Raw genomic sequence first — 22,094 nt, forward strand, 5'->3', positions numbered from 1 at the left:
TGGCAGAGACCGAAATTTACTGCTAAAATACAGAGTCTACAAAATAATGTAAATTGGGTAGTTTTGAGGTTGCACTGGAAACCGTGTCGCAAAAAGGAATAATCAAAATATTTGGTCCAAACATCAGTCTCTCCACCCTTCCCTGGGTCTCGGGGTTTTGCGCTGGAAATGTTTGAAATGACATGTGCACAGCTACTTTACTTTGGTAATGCAAGTTCCGCAATGTTTTAAAAAGTTTCAGCGCCTAAAGGCCTTGATGGCACCATTCTACATTCCCCAGGCCTGTGTTTATGGTATACAGGCAGGAGCTTATTCCGGCTTCTGTAGCATTAAGCAAGTAGGAGCATTTCTATTCCAACCTGGATGGGATGCTGTTCCATCGTAGGGTTGACCCCCAGCATTAGCTCAACACCTATACACCTGGCTGGATAATGAAGTATCCTGCCCATAAATACAATACAATAACCTCAATCAGGGCTCGAACCCGGGCCTCTCGATCCGGAATCCTGAGCGGTAACCATTAAGCCACCGCGCCTCCCTGTAATGAATGAAAAAGGGAACTTACTGTGACATAAAGCCCCTTCTCCTTGATAGAAACGTCTCTAGCTGCTTCAAGGTTTTGTTTTTGCGCACGAACTTGAGCAATGCCTGTTTGTGGTAATGCTTTAAGCACCTTTCTTAGATCATCCTGTCTATTCATTTCATCTTGTATATTATTGTAGGCAGTTTGGAAGTAAAGGGCAATATCTCGAACGGATTCTACTTTCTTCTTCAAAGCTGAACATTTCTTTTGAGGTGCGAACAGTTTGTTTCTTCCAAATCTGTCAAATCCCTCTTTGTTCAAAAAGCCCAGTCTTCGTTGTGCAGCTGGAATAATAAATCAAATAAAAGAATAAGCATGCACCATTTTACAAGTAAATAGCAAACTTTTTCTTCTAACAAAACAATATGTATAATTCTCCTTTCGCACGATCCAACTTCAAGCTTCAACTTTATTTGGCCATAATAAAAGTCAGACGCCGCGGCCGCCCCGCCCGACCTCCCTGGAGACCCCACATAGTAACGCCGACGCGCCCCGCCCACGCCCGGGTCCCGATGCTGAGCGACGGATGGACCCGGGGGCCGCGAGAGCGACCGATCGAAGTCCAGCGGGAGAGGAAGAGGAGAGGACGAGTGACGAACGCGGCGACCCGCGCCGCCGAGTTCGTTTCCGTCTGAGTTCGAGTTCGGGGCTACGTACATTCATTTAATTCAGTAGTTTACAATAGCAGGGGACCTAAGGGAGCTCTATTGAGCTTTTCAACGAGGATCCCAATTACTATTATTACGAGTTTTAGCACTTGAAGCTTCTTATGGACCTTAGTGAAATTTAGGCAAAAACCACGTGGTGGCTTTTTCTCCAAAAAAGATACAAAATGAACATTAAAAGTTTCAAACTGGCAGGATTTGGTGGATCTGGAGCGAAGATCAGGCTCAATCTTCCTGGTAGTATTTTAACTGAAGGGCCAAACAATCTTGATTTTGGGACTAGTACGTCAAAGTGAAGTAAAAAAGTAAAGTCTTCATTTAAGGAGGGTAGCGATACCATAGCAATAAAAACACTAACAAACCAGGGCCCTAAATATTTTTTTTTGTTATTATTATTGTTTTTTTTTCCAGTCCACAAGGAAAAAACTTGAAAAACTCAGCCTGACATTTTCAAGTTGAGATCTAAAGTTCTGATGTTATGATAATAATATCACTTGTTTATCGCTTTGGTACACTTGCATGGTGATTTTTATAAAATTACATATTTATATTGATTGAATAGAGACAGATATATAGGAAACTAATCTTTTCTTATATTAGTTGCATCATCTCTGCCATCCGTTACGCGGCAAAGAAACTTGAGTATCTTTTCCCCTTGCGTGATCTCATTGGACCATATAAGATCCTCGGCATGTCTCTTCATTAACTTCAATAACACCAATGGATATTTGGTTTTAGCGTCGCTGGTTAGCTTAAATTTCTGAATGTAGTCGCTTGTTACTTCACCATCGGTACCAGGAGTGTCCGGTGCTATAATACCAGAAAAGTACAAAAAAGATATTACGAACGTAACATTATGCCACTAGAAATATAATCTTAACTTTTTGCCTAGTGAAAAGTTTAAAATATAGCCTGGTTATAGGCTTGAGTTAAGTTTTCCTATTGGCAAGTTCTTTTTCTATGTAAAATACTTACGTGACTACGGAAATCATTTCTTCATTAATGGCCCATGGTTTTCATGTTATTTTCTGTTATTCACATACTATGTAAAGTCTTGCATGTAAATTGATCTTGTACATGTAAGATGAAATAAAATTATGCTCCAATCGTGGCTCTGCAGCTCATGGCCGGGTTGCTCGAAAGCCGATTAATGCTAACCCAAGATTATAAGTTTTCCAAGGGTTCGATTTCTGTTTTATAGAAGTGTCTTTTGCTATGTTTTGTGCAGTTTGAGATTAGCTGACGTCAAAACTGCAGGACAGAAAATACAAACAGAAAGCCTCACTGATTCTCACTAAAGGGTAAAAAAGCTCATGCAGTGAAGTTGAAATTCACGCTAATCTTGGATTAGCCTAATCGTGCTTTAAACAAACCCAGCTTAGCTAGTCGGGCAGTGCACATGTAACCCAAATGTCGTGGCCTCGAATCCCACCTGAGCCACTGATTTTTTTTAGTGATTATGATTTACGGTGTAGAATTTAAAATTTTTTAAGCCCCCAAACAATACTCAACTTTTTCCGGCCGTTCCAGGCGTTCCCGAATTTCCATTCGCTGCCGCTCCTCCCAATGAACGTAGTCTACAGTAATACCTCGACTCCATATTTATCTGGCACCCCCTTTGACCGAGCTTACATCGGAAGCCTCTTTCACAATTGGCGCCCAGTCCGCCGATAGTTCCAGCTCCTCCTAAAAAGCAAACAAAGCAAACCTTTCTTCAAAAAATAAAATAGCCTTTTTCAGGTCAATTATGACCTGGTTTATTACACGATCAAGGAAAAGGCGGCTTTGACTAAAATTGCCGATCCAATATTCCCTACGTATTCGACCAGTTACTGTCCTGAATGATCTCGCGCCTCTCCAATAAGAAAATAAAACTTATTTGTGCTTTTTATTTGCTTGTACTCTTTTCCGACCGAGGCATCCGGTGGGTCGACTCGTATAATAGGCCTTATCGCGGTTTTGGACGCCATCTTGACGAGCAGGCAAAAAGGGTGGAAATTACAGTGTTTGTATGCCTGGCAAATCGAACGTTCGAAAATCAAACACAATAGAACTCAATCCGTGGATTGAGTTCGATTGAGTTCGGCTATCGAACGAAATCGAACACCAGACTTTAAGTGAGTTCGATTTCCGAACAAATTGAATTCAATCGAACAAATCGAACTGAATCGAACTCAATCCATCTGATTGTGTTTGATTGAATTAAGTAACTCGAGCTTCCAAACTTTGGTTATGGATTTTAAACGGCTGTTTTACACAAATCACGAGCTCGAAAATCAAACGTTCGATTGGGTTCGATTGATGTTTTTTCTTTTCGGTGAGTTCGATTTCGTTCGATTGCCGAACTCGATCGAACTCAATCCATGAATTGAGTTCGATTGAGCTCGATTGAAATTTAGTTCGATTGGGTTCGATTTATCATGCCGGGTTGTATGGGAATCCGACGGCAAATATATTTTACAAAAATCGAATTCTGGACAACTTATGAATTGTAATGTTAAGAAACTAGGCACAAGTTTTTACGCGCCGAGTTTGAAGGTTGCGTTTGGCTAGAACACGTTCAGTTTTTTTTGCATACATTTGTCTACAATTTTTCCCGCGACCCGCGTCAATTATGCGGAAAAAAATATAGACAAATGTATGGAAAATTTTTTCAGAGAAGGAATAACAACTTTTATTTTTTTCCAAGAGGGCACGGTAACGAATCCTGCAATCTGATTGGTTATTAGCGGGGGCAAGATTCTCCTATCTCTGCCCACGGGCCACGGTAACGCTTTCGTGAGTTTCATTTCGCGGCGAGACGAACGAGCCCATGACAGTTTTGCTCTCCAAAATGATTTAAATCGATGTAGTTGCTCAATAACCGTTGTAAATTTGAAAGGGAAAATTAGCAGTGGAATTAAAGGCCTTGAAGTTCTCCAAAAGGCGAGTATTTATTCTCTTTAGTGACAAAATGAAGTTATAGTTTTATGGCCGTGGCAACCGTGGTTTGCCGATCGTTGTTTGTGCATTCGCACTGATTTTCACGCCATTGCGGTTAACTGCAAGTCGCCGGTTTACAAACTCGATTTATCCTTTCAAACACCTTGCTTCTCTGCTACTTTTCTCCAAAACCGAATACTGCTTATCGCCATTCAAGAAAATGAGATGCTTTATTAAAAAAACAGTCAAATTAATTCTCGCAATATTGTGCCGTCACTGTGCAGGCGACCAAACTCGCCAAACTACACATTTCAGCTTCATTCAGTTTCACTTTCGCAAACTTTTTGTCAAAACAGAATACTGTGGGAATCAACACAGAGGTTTTTGACTCGTTAAATACAAATGTAAATAGCTAAGTGCTTTCCAGTCCGAAAAGTAAGTTTAATTAACTAAAGAACTCACAAGCCGAAATGGAGTTAAAAGTGTTTCGCAACTCGCTGATTGCTCTGTTCTACATTGTTCTTTTCTATTATTTCAGATGCTTTTTTTCTTTTTTTTTTTCAGATGAAATTTTCCTTGAGTACTGTTCATTTTAGTGAATTTATTTTGTTTGGCAGTAAGCTCTTATAGCAAACAGATCATTATTTACTCTTGCCGTAGCTAATGGCGATCGACTCAACATTGGATGCGCGCGTATATAAATACAAACACATTTGGCAAGAAAGTATTTGTAGGTTTTTTAGGTGTTTTTTAATCAAACACATTAAAGTAGGAAAAAAAATAAATAAGTTATTTACCGGCTTAGGGTCGGTCCGTATAGTGAAAAACTGTGACCTCGGCCTTAAAAATGCTGCCCTCGGCCTGCGGCCTCGGGCAGCATTTTCAAGACCTCGGTCACAGTTTTTCACTATACGGACCTCCCAGCCGGCAAATAAAATATATGTACACACACAAGAACATGCAGAGTCACGTCCCTGCTATAAAAAAAATTATTTTGTTTGTGTCAGTGCACACTGTTCCGCGTGTAGCAACACCTTAAAGGGGCACTATAACGAGAAGTCTTCTAAGTTTTTGTGTGATCTGGGATATAATTATGATGGTGCACTCAGTGATCACAGAGAAAAAAACCTTATATATATTTTTTTCATAACGTGTGAATAAACGTAATCAATGACATTAAAGTGATTTCATATAAGTTACACTGTCAAACTTGAACATGTCGGCCCGTCTTTTTCAAGTTTTAGGCCACTGCTTTCCCTTCCGTCCATAGCCATTTAAACCCATTTTGACTTTTTTTGACTAGTACAGTCCAGTTAAGCCAAGAGTTAAGCAAAACTAGTTCACTTTTTAATTTAGTGAATTTCCAATTAATACTAACACCTCCATTGCATTTTCAAGTAGCACTAAATCATGGTGGCACTGTCCCTTTAATGCAGCAATTAACACGAGTGATAGTTAAAATCAATTTTTGTAAGTGTCTTACCCACTCCTCCCGCGCCATTTGTAGCTGCTGGGGCACCTTTTCCGGGACATGTTTTCATCACCATGTTTCCGCGAACCCGTTTGACGTAAAGAGTTAGATGTCCAGCGTCACCCCCATCCCCTGTTAAGAAAACAAAAAAATATTTTAAGCTGATTGCTATGGAAGAAAAAAACTTAGTCGAGCCTCGCTGAATAGGGCCTAACAAAATAAGCTGTCAATAAGGAGAGGGATTCTTGAGGTGAGATTGAAAATGCCCAAGTACGTTTTAAAAAGAAGGGGAGTGAAAAGGAAATTGAGACACAGCAGTATAATCAGGGGGGGGGGGGAGCAACTTCCCATACATTCTCTTTTATGAAATCTGAGCGATGCTCTCACAACTTACAAAGCAATTATCGGGGCGGTAGTCAGCGGATGTCTCTAAGGCGCATAAGCAGCTCCTTTCTCTGCGAACTTGCCAAAACAATAACAACATGGGACCAGTGGGAGAGTTCGATTTTTTTATTATGTAGTAATAAAAAAGACTTTCTAAGTTTTGTATTTAAAGCAGCGAAAATTTCTCCGGAAAGGTTCTTGGTGTCAATATGTGGTGTTTGTTATGAAATTAAACCATCACGGGAATGGTACTAAAAACGTAGCGATCGAATATTCCCGCGCTGGTCGGAGCTATTGTTCTTGCTCTATTGTTTCGAGGTTGTTTGTTGACTTGGTCTTTCTTTGTTTTACTTCATTTACAATCCCCATGTGTGCCAGTTGAAAATCGTGGTTCAAACATTTGCATTTCAGCACTGAAAAGTAGCACGGCATCACAAAATTCTGCGTTCTTAAAACTATACGACGATGACGAAATTTTCGGATAAACACGCTGCTTTTATATTTTTAGTTAAGAGAATTGAACCCCTTTATAATAAGTGATTCCATGGCATAGCAGCTTCATTTCGCGGGAAAAAGATTGCCTGTTGCATCATCGTCCAAAAACCGCTGACTACATCGTGAATTGCATGATCGCTTTGCAAGTTGTGAGAGCATCGCTACTCGGTCCCAGACCTCGTTTCTCCCCCCCCCCCCCCCCCCCCTCTGAGTATAATGTTGGATAACGAATTGAATAAAGTGATATGCATTCATAAAAATTGTATGCACGAAGTGCGACGTCTGATACCGAAAATGCGCGAAATATTATGATTTATAAAAACAGGCGGTGCAATGTTGCTGCGTTGATAATTAAACGTGCAAAGCACTATATGGTAAAATTCACTATTTTGCAATGCAAAGCCCGTGGAATGAAGTTAGCAAAATTACAATACTTATATTATTTTGCATTGATGTTTGCTCGGGAAGCCTTCGGAAGTGTAGAAAGAGGCAATTTTGTGACCAAGAATTCAGTGCGGATATACAAGTATGTATGTGTTGCTTTGGCAAAGCTCTGTTTGCTGGGATAATAAAAGACAAGACTACCATTTGGCAGATTTCGGCCACGGGTGTGGCCGTTTATTTTTATATCCAAGGATAGAAAGCTTAAAATATGAAAACCTCAAAGTATTATCCCAGCAAAGGTGAGGGAGAACCCGCCAACCCAAACCAACAACAACAGAACGCAGGGAGCGGAGGGAGGGGAAATTTTTCTTCACTCGTGGACGCCAAAAATTATTACATTTTGCGTTATTACATTAAGCGTTGGTATTACATTTTGCGGCGATTATTACATTGTGCGGTGTAACAAACAGGCATGTTATTGAAAGACTCGATAACCACACCTGATTTTCCAGCATATCCGCCGTTTTGACCAGACCTTCCTGTTTTACCGGGTGTCCCTGGAACATTTGGGCATACTAATGTACCACTTGCACGAGTTCCAACATTTATACAGTCTTGGTTAACCTTTGGACGTTCCTGTTTTAAGATAAAATGCGATATTGCAGATTTAGAAAGTAAATACCCGTGAATTAATTAAGATTGCAAAATGTAACATAGCAACCAAAAATGTTAGTTTGGAATAAAAGTATAACACAGGCTCGAACCCGGTCCTATCGATCCGAAGTCCAGCACACTCACCATTAGGCCACTATGCCTTCCACAATGCTAATGGTAGTTTATAGTGAAAACCACCTATTGCCATCATGAAAATTGCTTCTCATCAACATGTCCTACCTGGTATCCCCAGTCTGCCCCTTTTCTTCCTTCCCGACCGTTTTGTCCTGGGTTTCCATTTCCACCATTAGTTAGAATATTCAGGTTACCTCGTAAGGTATCAGCATAGATCTCCACTTAAAAACAAAAAGAGGTGCAAGTACATACATGCAATTCAAAGATCTATTTGAGTTCTACAAAGGATCTGCATTATTTTATCAAAGGTTACCGTCAAGATGGAGATATAACGTGAACTATCGGCGAGGAAGAGCAAATTGTAACTAATTGTAGCAATTACTCAGAGGCAAGCGCAGAGATTAAAAAAAAATTCTGCTGACTTTTTCAATTTAAAATCGATGAAACCGCTTGCATGAAGATCTCTTTGTTTGCTACAGCATGCTAATAGTTATTTACATGTAATCAAACTTAGGTTATCAATAAGTGCTAGGATTATATTTACGAAATACGTATTTTGACTTTTCGAAGTCAAGCTAATGCTTGCGCCCCGTTAATAATTGCTCATTTATCTCCCATTCCTTGTACAGGATTCCCTTTTAAAAGGGACATTGTCACGGGGATTTATCTGCTTTTTGTTAAGAAGTGCTAAAATTGGCGAAGTGGTCTTCACGTTCATGAAATGCACCTAGTACATCAAGATGAAGATATCAAGCCAACTACTGTTGAATAAAGAAGAAACCCATACTATTTATTAGCTATTTTTACAGTCCACAAGGACAGTCCTTGAAAACATCAGCCATTTTTTTTCAAGTTGTGATCCAAAGTTCCTGATAGCACCACAATAATATCACTTGTTTACAGCTTCCGTTAACTGGCATATTCATTTATAACAAAACTGGGCCACTATTCGTAGGTTTCCACGACACGCCATTAATCTTACCTGTTGGTCCCGGGACACCTTGCTTTCCCCCCAGTCCATCATCGCCAAACTGCTGCGTCTTGGAAGGTTGTGTCAACGTTGGAGCCGACAGGTCCAATTCACTCGCTTCCTTGGAGAGAACTCTTCGGCTTAACACTGTCAGCTTTTTAATGCCACGCATTTTAATTTCGCCCTAGTGAATATCAAGCCAAAGAATCAATAATGAAAAGATGAACAAAATACTACAAGGATAGAATAGATGTCTTCATTATCGCAGTTCTATTTTTTTCTCTATAACTGCACCCAACAAAAAGAGTGTTTTTTAAGAGGAGAGGCTTCCTGTTTTTCTTAAGGGGATCTAGAATCTCGGAGCGTCTTGCCTAGACGAGTTCTATTCTATTTTAGCGGTCCACGTCTTGCTGTGCGATCTTAATAATAATAATAATAATAATAATAATAATAATAATAATAATAATAATAATAATAATAATAATAATAATAATAATAATAAACATTTTTATAGCGCCTATCCAGGTCCGCTCTAGGCGCTTTACAAATCTATAAAAATTCGTTAAAATTAGCTGAATAAATCTTAAAAATTAAAAATGTACATTAAAAGTAATAAAAAGTAAAAATCGCTAAGAGTAATAAGTATTTTTAAAAAGATAAGTTTTGAGTTTTGATTTAAAAGAACTTAAATTGTCACATGAGCGGATAAAAAGAGGTAGACTGTTCCAGAGTTCAGGTGACGAAACAGCAAAAGCTCGAGACCCATACGACTTAAGGTGGAATTTGACAGGGTTAAGGCGTGAAGAGTGTGATGATTGGAGGGTTCTTGAAGGTTGGTAGTGCGTTATAATTATTTCAGCGAAACGGCCCTTGCACTCTAATTGGCTATCGATGAAAGGTATCTACGGCGCACACGACACATTAGCGACCTTTAGATTTGACTACCGTGAGTACGGGATCGATTACGAGAACGACTTTAATTTGGAATTTCGACACAATTATATCCCCCAAACTACCTGGCCTTATTATAGGAATTTAGTATAATTTCAGAGGTGATTATAAGAATTGAAGCATTCTGATTGGTCGAAAAGCTCAGCTTATGAGGCTATATTCACCCCGCGCGAGGTGATTATAGCTTTGAAGGCTTGGTTACTTAGCCACGCCACCTTTGACATCCAGGAAAGTAAACATGGCCGCTTTTGCTGAATGAAAATTTCTTTGATTTGAAAGAAACCAGTCTAAGTCCTTTTTTTATCAAATTAACTACCAAGGCTTTTGGACCAAAAATATTTTTAAGAGATGGTTCTCAAGGCATTAGAAATGATCTTAAACACGGCGGTTTTGGCGATCGATGAGAAACCGTCAGTCAGATCGATTGAGCAAACATTATTTAGTTCTCTTCTCACCGGAGCTACTCAGTTTCGAGAGGATTCCCACATTCAGCTTAGAAGTCTTCAACAATCATACAAAGGTACTGGACATCAATCTTTCTCATAATGTTTGTTTTGTTCCGTTTTTTGCTTTAACTAAATAAATTCTGATTGTAATCGATGAATTGCATACTGGTTTACATCGTATGCAAGCGAACACTTGTGTTTGCTGTTTTCTTGTTTGCTAACGTTATTTTTTAGTTCTTGATGATCACCTCTAAAAATTATACTAAAACAATTATTTGCCTCAGGCTCAGTGATTATTGTTGAATAATCTCCTCGACTTCGTCTCGGGGATTATTCGACAATAATCACTTCGCCTTCGGCGAATAATTGTTAATAACGAGGCATTTTAACAACGCGAACAAAATTGACGCGTAATAAAATTAATGCGAATTTAAGAAAAGTTCTGGTTAAATGCTTATAGAAAACGTGTTTATTTTAATTAACATCAATAAAATCAACGCGAATTTTTGAAATTCGCGTTAATAACATGTATTGTTAATTTCCTATAATAAGGTATAACTATTCCCTGTTGCTGATTAATACAAAAAATGAACGTTAGGGATAAGATTGGTGTAATAAGTGATTATAAGAGGCACACGAATTTAGTTTGAAAACTTGTGCTCGTACTCAATCTTGTACTCGTAGTCCCTTAAAACATATTTTTTTTTTATCTTTTAAAGCCAGCGGTAATGTTAGAGAAGGTTAATCTCGTTCCCACATCTCGCAAGTAGACAAGCCGGAAGATCTGGGAACGAGGATAAGAGAAGGTGAACGAAAACATGCTTTTACCTCTAAATATACTGTGTCCGCGAGAAGTTCAACCTCGATATTGTTGGGCCGCTCCTGTTGATCTTGAAATATAACTTCCTTCTTTGTTCTAAGATGCTCTTCTACGAAGTCCATGTGAACAACCCTGCCTACTATTTGGTACCGATCTAAAATGGATGTAGTAAGGCAAGTTAGTAATCACTTATACAGCATCTCGCATCTTTATCATTAAATCATTATCATCAACAATATTCCCAACAGCGACCAATCACAACAATGGAAAAGAGTTAGCACAGGCTGGCCATCCTCTTTTTGAACAAAAATCAACAAGACGACTTGCACACTTCAAGTCACCGGAAAGGCAAACATAATGCGTAAATATGTTATTTTGTTTTCATTTAATTATGCTTTATGTACACAAATACATAAATATAGAATTTCCAAGCTCAAATATTTACAAACAAAATAGCTTCAAAAAATAAAAATAAAAAGAATATCTTGGTAACCTGTGGCCACACAAAGGGGGTAGTGAACTTGTGCAGTAACGAGTCAACAGGAAGATGAAAAAAAAAAAAACGTATGCGTTACAGGCTTGGATTCTGATGACCGAATCGTTTAGCCCTTCATTTTTTTTGTATTTAATTAGTTTAGCCCTTCATGATAATTCCTTTCTTTCGATATCACAGTTTAAAACGCATGTTTTACCTGTTACCCGAAGACAACATTCGAAGCACAGTTTCTTACCACCTTAGTGTAAGTTATAAACGTCAGAAAGTGCCAAAAAGGCATGAATTCTTAACTTGGAATTCTGAAGGTATGAATTAGTGTAAAATTAAACATTTCCACAATTAAGGAGATTCAACACTCACGAGTGCATTTTTGAAATGTTTGAAAAATAGATTGAGAAATTTGCTTCTGTGCTTGTTTATTTGCAACCCATAGAAAACATACCTCCCATCCATTAAGTGTTTGATTATCCTTTTTTATGATAAATGAGATCATAATTATTTTCTAATAAAATTAGCCAGTGACACAAACTACTCTGGAACAATCTCCAAGGTCTCCCGGACGCTCTACAACTAAAAATATTGTCTGCCATTTCATTCTACATAATTTCTTTTGTTTTCATAATAAATTGGACAAAATTGGAGTCTATTTCTTACCTGAGGGAACGCAACCGTAAAACTCTGCTCTCATGGAAATATGAACATTCCAAGTTTGTGGCATTATTCGGACAAATCGAGCTGTGATTGGCTGTAACAGAGTGTGAGTGACAACGCTGTTTTGGTCCGTGTTTCCATTAAACACCTGTAAATAAATTAAGAGCGCCTCTGTTGTAATATTTCTTTAAGTTGAGAAGAAATCAGTCCAGTTCCAGGGTTACTTGCTAAGCGTGTAAACGGCAATTGCATTCGAAGGATTATATTAAAAGAATGTTGTCTCTCATTTTCAAACATATCGAAGCCTTACCATCTTTTTTTCCAGTTTTAGAAATTTCTACTTCTAAATCAGTACGCGGTTTAGGATTGGCACTAGTTATGCGCGCGTAATGGAACATTTTTAGGCGGTGACGCCTTTATGCTGTGGCCCGTGGACGGGCAATGTTACGATTACTCCAACCGAGTAGCACTGGGAACTAGGCACTTTGTTGTTTACTCAGTTTCGGTACGCCATCTTTGATTGTCATGAGTACTGAATCAACTTTAAGAGCATCCATCGGCAAAACGCGTTTGATTTCTAACGTACAGTTAAACAGAGTGTTGGGTTCAGGGGAGAATGATGTACTGGATAATTGTGAGCTCGCTTAAAGAACTTTTCTACCGTTGTACGTGTATTCGAAGTCGGCATACGTGATGGCAGACTAACTTGACTGATGTTGAATTTGACGAGTGAAGGCCGGTTAGTGTCATAACTTTTGAAACCTTTCCAAAAGGGAGATCAATGGCAGCAGTATCTTGATTAGATTGCAAAGGTTAGCTATCTGAAATCTTTGTTTGCTTTGACGTGCATTGTTGTCGATAATATTTAAGTTTAAATTAATTTTCTTTCCTTTTCCTTCGCGACTCGCCATCTTCATTTGACTGCTTTTGATAATATTTATTCGGGTATTTATCTCAAGCCATTAAAAACAAAACAGTGATGGTATCCGTATTCCTATTTGTACGAGAAGCCAGAATTAAGAAAGAACTTCTACCCTATTGCTGATTTAGCTGATCTAAAATGTTTCGTTTGATAAGTTGCATAAATGCATGGCAGTGATTCTAGTAAGCGGTGTTGACTTCATTACATTTCAGACCATTTCAATACGGAAATGTCACACAATCTTCAGTATCGAATAGGTGTGGAAATCAATCCTGGGCCTTTCTGTTGCTAAATGACGAAGTTCATAATGATTTAATGTATTTATCTTATCATACTGTAGGTTTGTAATGTATTGGAGGTTCGTTTTGTAGTCAAGGCAAATAAAAATTAAAATGAATAAGAAAAATGCAATTTCTGGGATCATTGTAAAGCGTCATCGCCTGTGCGTGCATGTATGCGTGCCGGTTATTTAAAGCAGGTGTTCATCCAAATGTAGTTCACCATATAAACGTTCAGAATATTTTTAATCGCTTGTAACAAAATGCCATCTTGAGCAATCCCTTAGAAACTGTTCTGGACCTGTAGTTAGAAGGACCCCCCCCCCCCCCACTTAATTCTGCATTCGAGTAAAATGGCCCATCGGGCCGGAGCTTATGTTTTTCCGCAAATTCGATATATCGAGGTTTTTGATATAACGAACCTTCGATATAACAAACACATTTCTCCAGTCCCTTGGCACTTTGTTATAAAATTGAGGTTGCCCTGTAATGTACACGTTTTTTACCTTGTCTGCATCATTCTCTTGATATGTCTGATACGTCTGCCCATTTTCTTCACTAAAGGAAAGTTTGTAGGTTTTCACCCACTGATTTGCATCCTGTCGTCCCTGAGTTGCAAACTTTGTGATTTTCACATTTCGTCCGAAGTCCACTTTCAGCCATTGATCCTGATTGTTGTTAGCCGCTGACCAGGCACCCATTTTTCTTCCATCAGCAACATGGTTTAGCCTGGCATTTTCCGGACCATGGTTTACACTGTGTTGTGAAAACGCCGTCATCTGTTGGTTTGTAATAGCACCACTTTCCAACCCAAATGCCTCTTCGCTAGTGCATTCTGGCAAATAATAACAATGAAGTATTAAATTGAAAAACTGCGAGGACAGTTAAGCCGGTTAGAACTATGTAGGTATTAAACATCACTGCACACGGAAAAGTAGTCCATAAATAAAACTTGTGTTACGTAATCTAAAATAACCGCAGAACTAAAGCACAAAGAAATAAAATGATTTGATCATTTCCATTGAACTAAAGAAGGCTTAGTTTTCCCTTTGTTTAATGATTACGGAAAAGATGGCCAAATAAATGATGCTCCTTCAGTCTTTCTCACTTGTTCTTAAAAGACAGGTGGTTTTTATTACCGTTTTTAGGTATAAGGTGGGGAGTGAGAGTTGTATTATTTTCTTTTTTCATTTCTTACGTTGGTTAAGCTTTATCGTCAAACATCTTTTCCCGGCCAATTTTACGCCCTTTCTGCTAATTGTTGCGCACTCCCCTAGAACGAACTGCCGGAAAATTACCTGCTCCATACTGTATAACCGAAGGCGTTTCAAACCATTTCATTTGAGGGACAGAGAATTCCTGATTGGATTGATCACCATCAGTCAGAGTCACACAGTCGTCTGAAAGAAAAACAAAGACTTTTGGCATATACATTGAAATGATTTTGATTCCTTCTCTTAGTTTAGCAGTACCTTACCAGATTCATAATTAACGTGAGTTGGTTATAGCCATCTCGCTGTTACACACTAGATCGACAAATTTAAACGTGCCTGTCAGTACTAGTAGGATCACCTAGGCCACAATGTGAAAGACCCGAGAGACTTAGACTCTATAAAGGAGTGGCCTAGTAGTTGGTCGGACTCCGAATCAGCAAATTCGATCAATAAACGTTGCCCCATTTTGTGCGTGGTGTTTTTTGTAGGGAGTAAGGGTGGAGGCAGAATAATTAAACCTTACGGGCTTCCTCTGTAGCGGGATGCACAGTTATGGGGAAAATTCGGCCTAAGAAGTATCCAGCAATGTACATGGCTTTATCTAATCAAGATAAGCCAATGGCTTCTTTACCGATATCGATACGTCGTTGTCTTCTGATCATGTTTTGGCAACTTTTCTTTATCTGTCCTAATGTAAATTGTAAGCTTTGCCTTAATTGGACCAGCCATAACGCATGCAGGGTGAAGTAATGCACCAATTATTGCTGTTGGTTTATTTAAGAGAAAAAAGACGCACATGTAGCATTTGCCCTATTAATCCTCTTCAGACCAGGCTTTTTGGGGCTTTCTAGGACCGGGGTTGAGGGAGATTTCTGTAACGTTTAACCCACCAAAACTTAAACAGGATGAAGTCAACTCAAAAACCGCATGACTGCTTCTTACGCTATCGTAAACACAATTGCGAAGGAAACTTACCAAGACTTGTGCGTAATTGTTGTTGTGGTGGTTGTTAACATACAATATTTAATTATCGCGTTGGCAACTTTACCTTAAATATTATTTCAATGTTTCAAAGCTTCAGTTCAGAAAAGTGATAAAACTTAATCACAAACTCTGTGAAAAAGGTATTCATCACTTTAATAACTTCATGAAATATAAATTAGTTGGAGAACACATTTCACAACACCAACAGGTTGGTTCACGGAATTTTGGCGAATAAAGTACACTCGTTTTGTTGAATTGATTCTAGACAGATATGTTTGTCGACCGCAAATTACAAATAGTTGCCTTGTTTTCAGCCGAAACCAAAATGGTGCTTGTAACTCAGTCAGCTATCAACATGATTTACCGCCGGTTGGACTTCAAGACTCGAACGAACTTCGGTAGACTTGTACCCCGGCGTTGTGCGAAAATGGTTTCTTCTTTCGAAGTCAAGAAAAGAGTGTTTTATAGGGTTCGTAAAAAAGATTCTCTTTCATAATAACTGCTGAGGTGTTTGGTAAAATCTCTTCTTAAACACGGTTGTTTCGCTCAAGGAGTTTCACAAAGCTCATCAAGATTTAGTTTAGAAACCTAACCTAACTCCTCGAACAATTATCGTTACGAAATATATTTAAATGTGTGTATATGACCATTGGTTAGGTTTAATATACTGCTCATGACATTCGCTTTAAAAATCGACTAACAGGTTGTCGTACAACAGAAAAAAAAAAAGAAAGGAATTTTACTGTCCCTATTTCAACGTCTTTTGTAAGCTTACATCGTTAAGACAGAATGATTTTCTAGAGTAATTTTACTTAACCCGTGAGATAGGTACTACACAATAAGGTTCTATAGCCACTAATTATATTTTCTTTTCTCTAGCTTTGACTATGAAGCATTTGTAATTAGATATTGCTTTCTTTGTAAATCACTCTGACACATTTAAACATAAAATATTATTTTTATACCAAGTTTTAAAGAATCTCATGTTACCAAATATGTAATTTAAATATCCAGTCAGCAGAGAAAAATTTAATAAAACAACCAACGAACAAAACCAAACTTACCTTGCCCAGATCTCAAATCGAAGATTAGCACGACAAGTAACGTTAAAACAATTAGGCAGAGATTCATCGCCTATCACCGAACACTACTGCTGTAAAAAAGGTCTTCTTTTCACAAGCAATGAACAAAACCAAACTTACCTTGTCCGGATCCCAAATCTAAGATTAGCACGACAAGTAACGGTAAACAAATTAGGCAACGATTCATCGCTTATCACCGAACACTACAGCTGTAAAAAAGGTCTCCTATTTCAAAGGTCTTCTATTTCAATTGTCACAACGCCACCGGAACAGCGCTTTATTGTGGCTTGTGTTATGGTGGCAGAATTATGCTATTGAAGAGGAAAGTTAATTTGGAAAAAAAGGATACGCTTGTCATCTAGCACAATTAATTGTTAAATCGTCCTACAGGAACCAGTAACTCGTTGGTTTGGCGGTCCATTAGTTAATTTAATTTGTTTAAGATTTTTTTGGATCACTTTTAAGAAAAATAATTTGAAAAGAAAAACTTCAAAACTTTGCTGAAGAAAATGGAACTCAATCCCACTCACTTAACATCAAAAGAGAAATGCTCGACAACATTATTCTACAAAGTCAACAGGGTTTTCCACCTGTTGAAATTGTGGCAGAAATATCCAAGTAGAACTACGATTTTAAACTATCGTTTTTTATTGCGGATAGTTTTCTTTCTTTTGTTTTAGATCGTAGGGTTCTTTTTTCCCTATCATTTCACTGATAGGAATTATATTTCATATTTACTCAATTGAAACTGAGTTTTACTTAAGTTAGAATTCAAAGTTTTTTATCATCATTTCATTTACTTGAAAACTTTTTTTTTTCTTATGTTCAGCTTTTTTAAGAAGCTTAAAATTAGTTTGTGCACAAGCGTTGGTTAAGATTTTTTACCCTTTTTAAAGTTCAACAATGCGACCACAAGTGATTACACACATGACTCTGTGATCTTTTTTCCTTTGTATTATTTTGAAACATTGAAGAATTGTTCTATTGGAACAAAAAAAAACTCCAAAGTGTCAACAAATTAATTTAACTTCAACACACTCTTGTATCTGACGTTTCCTATATATATTTCCTTGTAACTGAATTGCATTTGTATTCGGTTGCCATCTACTCCCTAAAACTGAATAATAATTAATGTTAAAAAACCTCACTCCTCAGCATTGTAGGCAAAGTCTTTGCACGTGTCGCACTGGGTCGCCTGCAGAGTCTTGCTTCGTGGGTTTATCCAGAATCCCAGTGTGGCTTCAGAGCCGGCAGATCCACAGTAGATATGATCGTGAGCAGCAGCAGCCATTGTTACTCGCTTTTGTGGACCTGTCAAAAGCCTTTGACCTGGTCAGTCGTAGTGGGCTCTTCCAAATCCTTCAGAAGATCAGCTGTCCACCTAAACTCCTCGCCATCATCGCCGCCTTCCACAAGGACATGCAGAGCACCGTCTGCTTCAATGGAGCCACCTCGGATGCCTTCCCAGTCAGCAGTGGGGTAAGGCAGGGCTGCGTTTTGGCGCCAACCCTGTTCGGTATTTTCTTCTCGATGTTACTTCACTACGCCTTTGCCGACTGCTCGGAGGGTGTATACATTCGGACGAGGTCAGATGGCAAGCTTTTAAACATTACCAGGCTCCGCGCAAAACCAAGACCTTTATAGTGCTCATACGCGAGCTGTTGTTCGCGGATGATGCTGCCCTGTCATCTCACAGCGAGGCAGGCCTTTTACGTTTGGTTGATAAGCTGTCTCACGCCTGCAAGGAGTTCGGCCTTACCATCAGTCTAAAGAAGACAAACATCCTAGTCCAAGATGCAGAGATACCTCCCGTCATTACCATCAACAGCACTGAACTGGAGGTCGTGGACTCTTTCACCTTCCTAGGGTCAACAGTGCCTAGCAAGGCGTCGCTAGATGTCGAGATCAGTTCAAGGATCGCTAAGGCAGCCGGCGTCATGGCCAAACTCAACAAGAGAGTGTGGAATAACGACCTGTTGAGCGTGAGGACCGAGTTGCAAGTCTACCGATTTTGTGTCCCTTCCACCCTCCTTTACGGAAGTGAGTCGTGGCCCACATACACCAGACAAGAGAAGCGGCTCAACGGGTTCCACCTTTGCTGCCTTCGGCGTCTCCTTCAGATCAAATGGAGTTTCCAACACCATTGTTCTTCAACGAGCCGACTTGCCGAGCATCCCTACACTACTCATCCAAAGACGCCTACGTTGGCTCGGTCATGTTCACCGTATGGAACCCGATCGCTTGTCAAGGCAAGTCCTCTACGGGGAACTGTGGGAGGGCGCCCGACGCGTGAGCCAACCACTCCTTCGCTTTAAGGATGTTTGCAAGCGTGACCTGCGTCTCGCTGATCTCAATCCCAATTCCTGGGAGGTCCTCGCGCAAGACCGGGACGTCTGGCGTCACGGTGTGAAGGAGGGGGCACTTAGGGCCGAGACGAAGGCCAGGGCCGAGGCGACAATCAAGCGGCGGGAAAGGAACGACAAGTATCAGTTCGAGAGGCCACCAACTACATCTGTACCAGCTGCAACAAAGACTGCCTCTCAAGAATCGGGCTTTTGAGTCACTCAAGAGCCTGTCGACACTGATGCGCTGACTATCGCCTCTCCGAGACGAGGATGCCGATGATTAATAAACTTAAAAAAGGGAACAGTCAGAAACGTGACGGTGGTCTGCCTCACCTAATCATAATCAGCGCAGAATTTTCGTTTTCTCGTGTTAATTTTGATATATAAAATAGAAAATAAATGAATTTCACAGTTAGATTATTTGATCTTTTTAATGCTACTCAGAGTTTCATGCTTCTTGCGAAGCAATCATCAGGCAACTGCCAAAATTAACGGATACATAAAGAGATATACAAAATTTGAAAATACAGAACAATGACTACTAGCGTGACATGGAGAGATACAATTGGTTGAGATAAAGAAAACTTGATGCGATGTTTACAAAGGTCGTGTGACATTTCCGGTGGAGACTAAATTTAAACTAGAACGGTTTTCAGAAGGAACTTTCTTGAGTGTCTACAACATGATACCAGTTCATTTCTATTGTTTAGAGTGCACATTTCCGGTTTACAAATTATAAAATATTTTTCCCACAAACACAGGTTACATTTTTTGGTTACATTTGAATAGGATCTCGCTTGCTTTATTTTCCGCCATTTGATGTTGTATGCAACCTTCTTGCCTTTCAGGCTCCAGATGTGCTTACTAAGTTCCGTTGCGTGTTTGTACCGTTCGTTTTTAAATGAACACATGTGATTTCGGTATCTTTGTTTGAAAGTCGTGTCGCAAAGTCCGATGTATGTCTCTTTGTCGGTCGATGTGGAAATATATATATATAAAATAGAAAATATATATTCCCTCCTGCTAGGAAAACCCCTTCTCCTACCCCTGCGTCAAGGGGGCTCTGAATTTTATGAGATGATAAAATCGATGGTATGGTCGAAAACAAAGCATGTAACTGGTACCAAACACGAATAGAGATGCGTGAAACGAAACGACACATTTTTGTGGGTCCTGGATTTACAACAAGAATAATTCTTTTGGGGGTTAGGGTTATCGTTGAGCTAAACACAAACTTATGGCAGACAGCCATTTCAGAAAGGCGACAAAACTCATTCATAAACTTTGACGAGTGTCGATAATACGGCACGTATCGTTTTAAGTTAATGGATAATAAGTAAGTGGCGAACCACGCTTCGCAACACAACGGACTCGCTCGTGGATTTTAAGCGTGTACGTAACAAAACGTTAGCACCAAATAACGCTTTTTAATTGTAGACCTTCTCATGTTTCCGACATCTGATAAGTAATTGTGCTTAATTTGTTAGTAACCGCCGCAGCAGTTTTGATTCTAATTTACCAATCAAAACACTATACCCGAACAACTTGTGTGATTATACTCCGCAAACATGCATGCTGTTGATAGTACTGAAGTAAAACTTTATTGACAATTTTTGGCCGCGTGAGTCGTGCAGGGCTTTATCTTATACAATATATGCCTTGCAAGGAAAATATAATCATCATCGTGTGAGGACGAAGCTCTGTGTACAGCCGCCAGCTCTAAATGTGATAACCAGAAAAGTGTTTTCTATATTTATCGATCAAAAGATGTATCGGATCATTTTGTTGATCTGTTAACTTAGGTTTTAAACAGGGACGTTTTCATTAAGGGATTTCGCAGTTGAATAATGTAAAAAAGCAAGGCTTTCTTTATAAACCTTACATTTTGTTAGAAAAGAACAGTGTACACTGTACAGCTGACCAAGGAGCTGACAGTATTAGATGTTTGAAAAATTATTGAAATTGCCAAAAACATGTTTATTGTTTGATTACAACTTACCTTTAATACATTTAATTTAAACTTATTTTGTTTTATTTTATTTTATAAGCCAACTCAGTGACAGGTTGCCAAATGACTAGTGACTAATAAATTTTTCCTAAAATAAACGAATTATTATTGGTATTTTTGAGTTTCTATTGAAAGCATACATGTAATTATGTTTAGACTGGACTTTTTTTCATGGGTAATATTAGTGTTAACTCCTTCAATAACTCCTTTGCAAATCTGAAACACGAACATCAACTAGACAAAGGACAAACTGGTAAACAACCAATAACTGAAAAAGATAGAACTGAACCTACCTTGCCCGGACCCCAAAACGAACATTCCTACGAAAAGGAACGTTGTTAAAATCAGGCAGAGATTCATCGCCTATCACTTAGCACTTCACTTGTAAAATAGTATTCTGTTGTTACGGAGAAGTGTAGTGGCTTATGATCTAAGGCAAGTGTCAAAGCGTCACCTCTTTCAATCAAAGATGACTTGAAGCAGTTTCTGCGACGCCACCTCTTTTAATAAGCAGTTGGCGTTTTACTGAGATATGTTTGATGGTGGTAGAATTCATGGAGACAAAACCTGCCTGGTGGCATTTTAGAACCAATTGATTGAGAGACGTGCATCCATCAACGACCTGCTGTATTTTATTTGGGTTTGCTTGTTTTTCAGTTATTTTAAACGCCTTTTTTAGATTGTTGCGTTTGACCATGTTAGCATCACTTGCAAAAAAGGTATTATTGAAAAAAAAAATCCATTTCGATTAACACATTAAATTTGTTCGAACGAGAAACAAGCCATAAGATAAATTCTCGAAAATACTCCTTGTAGGGGGTCGCGGAGGACTTGTTTGACAAAATCAGCGGGAGTGATTCCACCTGTTAAACTTTTTATTTTTCACTAAAATATGATCTTTTAATTTTGATACGAAGTCTTCTGAGAAAACGCTACTTCCGAGGTAGTAAACTTCCCATAATTTAACCACATGATCAGCATTTTTTGGTCAAGTGTATTATTGGCGATAAGGATTTTTTTTGTCAATATTGTTTACGCTTATCTTATTAAATGTATCTTCGAGATTCTGTCATTTCTTAAAACATGTGTCTCTATTTCAAATACCAACAACCTTTATATAATTATATGAAAAAAGTCATAATTATTAGCATGAGGGAGCTTTATCAATAACGAAGGCGACGCCGAGGGCATCGCCTGGTGCAAGATGAATTTATATATATTTTACTTAAGAATC

The 22,094-nt window shown here is 38.8% G+C and overlaps 1 protein-coding gene across 1 annotated transcript in view; it reads right to left on the reverse strand.

Moving 5' to 3' along the window:
* The window catches only part of LOC144664346 (uncharacterized), a 106,958-nt gene extending 85,647 nt beyond the window's left edge, over nucleotides 1–21,311 (reverse strand). Inside the window, exons 1-7 of the mRNA XM_078525447.1 lie at nucleotides 21,154–21,311; nucleotides 14,526–14,627; nucleotides 13,734–14,062; nucleotides 12,031–12,175; nucleotides 10,889–11,034; nucleotides 8,676–8,847; nucleotides 7,799–7,914 (exon numbers count right to left, since the gene is read on the reverse strand). Of these exons, the coding sequence (XP_078381573.1) occupies nucleotides 7,799–7,914; nucleotides 8,676–8,847; nucleotides 10,889–11,034; nucleotides 12,031–12,175; nucleotides 13,734–14,062; nucleotides 14,526–14,627; nucleotides 21,154–21,220 (1,077 nt within the window). The 5' untranslated portion in view covers nucleotides 21,221–21,311. The remainder of the gene's footprint in view (nucleotides 1–7,798; nucleotides 7,915–8,675; nucleotides 8,848–10,888; nucleotides 11,035–12,030; nucleotides 12,176–13,733; nucleotides 14,063–14,525; nucleotides 14,628–21,153) is intronic.
* Between the last annotated feature and the right edge of the window lie 783 nt (nucleotides 21,312–22,094).

Source organism: Oculina patagonica, chromosome 8, assembly GCF_052425735.1.
Source record: "Oculina patagonica isolate OP01 chromosome 8, crgOcupat, whole genome shotgun sequence".
Lineage (NCBI taxonomy): Eukaryota > Metazoa > Cnidaria > Anthozoa > Scleractinia > Oculinidae > Oculina > Oculina patagonica.